This window comes from Cupressus sempervirens, chromosome 2 (genome assembly GCF_028749045.1).
Source record: "Cupressus sempervirens isolate cs-2001-9-10 chromosome 2, ASM2874904v1, whole genome shotgun sequence".
NCBI lineage: Eukaryota > Viridiplantae > Streptophyta > Pinopsida > Cupressales > Cupressaceae > Cupressus > Cupressus sempervirens.
The window spans coordinates 248,778,050-248,784,561 of NC_143119.1; the positions used below are offsets into that span (position 1 = coordinate 248,778,050).

Consider the following 6,512-nt stretch of genomic DNA (forward strand, 5'->3'; position numbering starts at 1 on the left):
TTTAGAGAAAATGAGAAATAACATTAATTTTATTGAATGATTTCATTTATATCTATAAATCTAATTAACCAATTTTTCACTTTATTTATTAAATTCATAATATAATATAATGCATTTTAAAACATTTAAGTTTTCTATAAGAAATTTTAAGATAAAAAATAATAATTTAAAATAAATAAGGATAAAAAATAAATAAATAAAATTTAGCCTCTTTTATATAATATAATGAAAACTCATGTATCATTCCATTTTATTTTCTTTTAAAATTCATTTTTTTCATTTAAAATTAAAATTTATAAAATTCATTTTTTTCATTTAAAATTAAAATTTCATTGTCATATATTATTAAATAATATTTTTTTCATAATTATTAACTTTATAAATCTATTAACTTTATAAATCAATTGACTTTAATTAAACAAAATTTATTTTATTACCATACTATAAAGAATTGTAGCGATGGTACTTAAAACAACATAAATATTTGAATACAGTAAAAAAGTTTACTTTGCGGACGGTGACTGGCATATTTATGGACATGGAAAATGTGTTAGAAATAAACATAGAATGTATTAATACTTTGTTACAGGAGGGTACAGTGAGGTCACTGGGACGGGCAGGCCAGGGCAGCGGCTAGGTGCAAATATGTTGCACCGTAGCCGGTGCCTATTCGGAATAGGCTACTCCTAATTAATCTTAAAATTATTTCCACATTCTTGTTTAATTTAATATTGGAAGCTTGTCAACAGGCGCTTAATCTATGGTGAAGTTGAATGGATCACAAAGAGCCCACCCAGATAAGTTTCGCTGAGTGCAAGGCCCAAAGACATCATAATGGATGAGGTTGAGATGCCCCTGGGGGCAGTGTGGATGCTCCTCAATCCTTGGCTCTTAGTCGAAGAGGTTTTAGACACGTGTGGGCTATTGGGTATCTAAAACGTCTTTGTGGATGACCTCCATCAAAAAATATTGAAAGCTCTATCTTGTTATAATTATAATTTTGAAAATTCATATTGTTTTAATGAAATTCAAATTATTTAAAAATATTGACTTTTAAAAATATTTATGACCTTTAAATAATATGGTTTGAATATAAATTTATTACAAGTTAACTCTACATTATTATTTGAATTTCTTAACAATTTTTTTGAAAACAAAATAATTGTATATAAATTTTAGGAAGGTATTATCTATTATCAATTAACAATTTTTAATTTAATAATAGGTACCAGGTCTAGAATTTGAGGATCAAGACAGTTAAAACAAATTTATATATTATATTTTAAAAATATTATTATTTTGACGATTTATTTATAAATTTAAATATCACATTGATAGTTTTATAAAAAATTAACATATCAATCAGTTCCGAAGAATTTTAGCCAACAATGAGTACTACTCAATGACATCATTGATTATAAATAATTGATTTACAATTTTAACTTCCAAATTAACTCGTTTTTCTTGAATGTCTCTTCTACCATATTTTTCACATGAATCTAATATTATCTAGTTAGATTTTTCTAACTTATTCTACACTTTCTATCAACATTTAAAAACTCTATAAGTCTCTTCCAAACTTATCCTTAACTCTTAAGTTACCCAAAGAAATTCACCTATATATTAGTAGAATGATATTTTAATGAATATATTTATATTCTTATTATTTCAATATTTGTTGTTATTGATCATTAGTATTAATAATAAAAACAATTTATTAACGTATATTTTAAAGTAATTTGATTTATACATAAATATTATTGAAAATAATTCAAATATATGAAGCCGCAGCCAAATTTAAATTTTATTTTATAAATGTAACTAACTACTTTTTAATAAAATATTAACCTTATTCTATAATTAAGCCACATCAAATGCGTTGTAGGGCAAACACAATTGACTGCATGTTTCACATAACTAAATATTTTTTAATAAAATATTAACCTTATTCTATAATTATGCCGCATCAAATGCGTTGTAGGGCTACATGTTTCACATAACATTATATTCCTCTACATCATGTAATCCAAAACCCTTCAAATAGTTAGATGAAATTTGTTGTCTATAACCACGTCTCCAATCAAGACTAGAATTGCTTTTGTTAAATATAAATTAATGTGGCAACGACCATATCCTTTCAAACCATAAAGCAAATATTTCCCACCATATGATTAAGTCAAGAAACTAGACAAGATGAGAACGAAACTGAAAAGGTCACACAGAACTTTAAAAAAATTCGTAAGTCTGACATCAGCAATTAAAAGTCGGGTATAACTAGAAAGTAAAAGAAAAAGTTGGGTATAATTACAGAAAGCAATACCAGAGCACACTTTTCCGCCAAATTTGTAATGTTTAATCAAGAACCAACCTTTTTCCGACAGCTCGTTTGGTTATTTGCCCCCCAAAAGAAACGTGGCAGGAGCTCATCTAAGCCCTAAAGCCCTGATATCAAGTAAGAAAAATCCCTCTTTGGAAAACGGAGCTTAAAACACAAAGTAACAGCGAATTTATAAGATGGTACAGGCATTGGGATTTTCATCACTGACATAACTGTAAGTACTATAAGGTGCCTGAACATAAACAATTTTCGGTGTTTCTGGTTTTTTCTCATCCTTTTTCACATCTTTCTTCTCATCCTTCTTGTCGTCTTTTTTCTCCTCCTTGGCAGGACCCACGCTGAGCAGATCCGCGTGGCCAAATCCGAATTTCCTCAGCCTTGCGGCAATAGCAACAGGGTCCGCTTCCCCAATTACAGTGATCTTGTTTTCTTTCCTGTCCACGGCCACTGAATCCACCCCTGCAATGTGAATTTCCATTCCTCAAATTATGGCTAGGGTTAGGGTTTGAAAGAAAATGAAAAAAAAACACTCACTTTAAATACCTTCCACCGCTGCAACAACCTTGAAAGCCTTTCTCTTGCTTCTCTCGTCCTCAATCGTCACTTTCAACACCATTTTCTGCAAATTTTGAACAAAGGTTCAGATTTGAACATGGATCCAGGAACAGAAATCACATTTAGCTAAGTGAGCAGTAGAGCGTACCTTCATTTTAGTAATCTTTGGGGAAGAACTTTTGATATCCGTACTAAGAAATCCGGAGACGTGGGAGTACAATGATTTTAGAGTATGGGGGATGAATAAATAGAATGCAATGCGAGAAGTTTGCTCTCCTTCGCGGAAACCCCTAAATCAATAATGATTCCTTGTTTGGCTTGGTTCGACAGCCTGTGAGCAGAAAGAGACAAACCCTTCGCGGGATTTTAAAAATTATTATAATCCAGCTTTTGAAGAATTCAGATCCCGATTCAGAATGAATTGAGAGCAATTACGAAGAAAGAACTTATTTGATTTGAGAAACAAAAGTCCAATCTCTTAAATTTTTTGAAGCTTCCTAGCATTTAAGTAAGTTGGGCTGAAAAAGATTTTGTGGACTTGCCGGCACTGAGAAGAATATTTATTTAGGTACGTCTAGAAACCCGTGGACAGTTGCGGGCGCCGTCATTTACTAAGACTCATGAAGAGTTTTTAAACGAGTGGAATTTGAAGAAGCATATTGCTTTTAGATAAATTTCAAATGGATTACTTATCATTTCTACTAGGTTTCATTCTGAGTGACTTAATAGTTTAAAATTCAATGCCTTAGACTTGATTTTTATTTTTATTTTAATAAACAAGTGCTACATAGTGATTTAGTACTTGCTTTTAATAATAATAGTATTAGTTTTAATTTTGATATAAACTTAGTTGTAATTTCATTATATATTTATTATATGTATCAAAATATACTAACGTGTACTTTCATAACTTTTAATAATCATATTCAATATTTTTCAAATATATTTTATATATAATTGATTTTGTACAATCGTGTAGTTGTGGCAAATTGTTCAAATTAAGAAGCATCAATTTTTGTAACCAACACATTAATTCACATAAGATTCACACATTATAATACATAAGAACTAAGTTGAATAATAATTTTAATACTTTGAAAATATATTGTTAAATATAATAATTTAAAAAATACTTATTTTGTACTATGCTATATAATTTGATAAAAAAATTATTCAATTTTGTTTTATAATTTATTATTTTAATTTCTTTTAATATAATATTAAAATTTAAATAATGATAATTGAAAGAACTATTTAATAAATACAATATTAATTTTTTTAATATACTAAAATATTATAAATCTTTCAAACAATAGTTGAAGAATTGGAAGGAATGACACTCATCTTCCTAAAAAAACAATAAAATACTGCAAACTCAAAAAAAAGGAATGAAATGAATTTTTATTGGTAGAATAGAGGTAATTTAATAACAAGTTAAGGTGAGTAATCCAAAAAATGACACAATAGTACTTAGCCTATCGACAAGTACTAATAAGAACACTTTGTTGTTAAGTTTGTTTAGGTTTGAATAACACATAAATAAACAAGCATTTAGTGAGGAGAGTAAGATTATTTAATACAAATTAATTTCTATTTTTACTTTTGGAGATGATTTCTCTTTTCACTTTCATTAATTTATGTTTTGTTTGTTTATTTAAGTTAATGTAATATGATTTGTTATTTATTAAAAAATCACTTTTGTAATTTAATTAATAGAAAATTTATATAAATATTACAACTATATAAGATTTTGTAATTGATCAATGAATACATTTAACATTGACTAATTTTCATATAGAATATATTAGAAGATTTTGTAGTTGATCAATGAATACAATTAATTGCTTTGCAATTTTTTCTTTAAATTTATAATTCATGGGGTGCAAATCTTAAAGATAGCTTGCTAGAAATTTTACACCAATTCTAACAAACATATAGTTCCTTTTGAAATTTTTTTTGTGGATTTAGAATACAAGTGGGTGCAAATTATAAAGATCATATATTGAAAATTTTACAAAAATCTACATTTTCAAGATTGCATTTTATATGGAAAATAGCCACATGCATCAACGACATACACAAGTAGATAGATTGTTATTTTTTATTTTAAATTAATTAACAAATATAACCAATTTCATCCTTAGAAAAATAATATATTTTTCTATAAACTATACTAGTTATTAAAAATGTAATATTTTAAATAACTTTTCAAACTCTATAATAATATTATTGATCTATCTTTAAAAATTCATCATGAAATAAGTAAAAATAATTTATTATGAAATGAGTTTTTACACATTACATTCCATAAGTAAAATGATAAAGTGATACATTAAAAATTGTACCATCAAAAGTTAAGTTATTGTTAACATAATTATAAAAATCTAAATATTGTTGATATTTCACATAACTATAGGCTCATGTAGTTATAATTGTATAAATCTATTAAATATTTAAAAATATACAAATATATAGATATAAATATGTACCAATATTTTATAGAAATGTATAGATCCCTCTATTAACATCCTGTCCCAAGGAGCCAATAGACAAAGCTTCAGAGTATAAGTCATGGAGATCCTTACATATCCAACTGATATTGGATTTATAGAACTCAATAGGAAAACCATCAAGGCCCGGGGTCTTATCATTATTGAGAGCCTTGATAGCTCCCTCAATCTCCTCAATAGAGATATCTTTAGCAAGCACAGCAATATCCTCCGAGTCCAGCTTTTTAGGAATAAGCATTTTGCATTTATTTCTTAAAGACTCAGCCTCAAAGGAGTCCTCTGAAGTAAAAAGCATCTTGTAATAATCAACAAAATCTTGAAGAATAATCTCAGGGTCTGAAATGTCTTGATTATCAATCGAGAGTCTATTAATGGACTCTTTAATATGTTTATGTTTAAGAAGTTGAAGAAAAATTTTGAACCCTTGTCCCCATGTTGGAGCCAATGGGCTTTAGATCAGATCCTAGCTCCACAAATCCTAACTTGTTGATGCTTCTTAAGAGCATCTTTGGCAGCCATAACTCGGGAGAGAAGATCCATATTGGAGGAATCTCTTTGGATGTTGTTCTCCGCTATTTGCAATTCAAACGATAATTGCTTTTCAACAAACCTGTAATCCTTGGCCTTTTTTGGACCAATGGTTTGAAGAAAAATCCTACATGAAGAAAGGTTAGTTTTCCATCTATCAAGATGGGACAGGTGTTGAAGGTTAATTTTATTGATACCTCTAATAATCTGCACAGCAGCAAGAACATCCTCATCCATGAGGAGACTGGTGTTTAAGATGAATTTACTACTTCTTGACTTGTGTTGAAGGGGACTACTGTTAAAACTAACCTTAGAAAAAATAGGATGATGATCAGACAAAGTGGTGGCAATAACCTGAACAATATTTCCAAAGATGTCCGGAGGAAAAGAGAAAAAGTACTTATTGGCATAAAACATGTCAAGCCTGGAATAAATCCTGGCATTGCCCTGCAGAAAATTGCACCAAGTGTGCCATAATCCAGGGTTGGTTTTCAAAGGACGGAGATAAGACCCTCATTAGGAATTGGAGACCGATTACCCTTCTTAATGTGTCATATAAGATTTTGGCTAAAATTATGGCT

At 28.7% G+C, this 6,512-nt stretch overlaps 1 protein-coding gene across 1 annotated transcript; it reads right to left on the bottom strand.

Moving 5' to 3' along the window:
• Nucleotides 1-2,330: 2,330 nt before the first annotated feature.
• Nucleotides 2,331-3,311, bottom strand: LOC149571986 (heavy metal-associated isoprenylated plant protein 39-like). The gene is made up of 3 exons (XM_089813361.1): nucleotides 3,042-3,311; nucleotides 2,882-2,957; nucleotides 2,331-2,797 (listed from the first exon to the last, which is right to left on the bottom strand). Exons 1-3 carry the CDS (start codon nucleotides 3,045-3,047, stop codon nucleotides 2,508-2,510), a joined length of 372 nt encoding a protein of 123 aa, XP_089669487.1. The 5' UTR covers nucleotides 3,048-3,311; the 3' UTR covers nucleotides 2,331-2,507.
• Nucleotides 3,312-6,512: the final 3,201 nt, after the last annotated feature.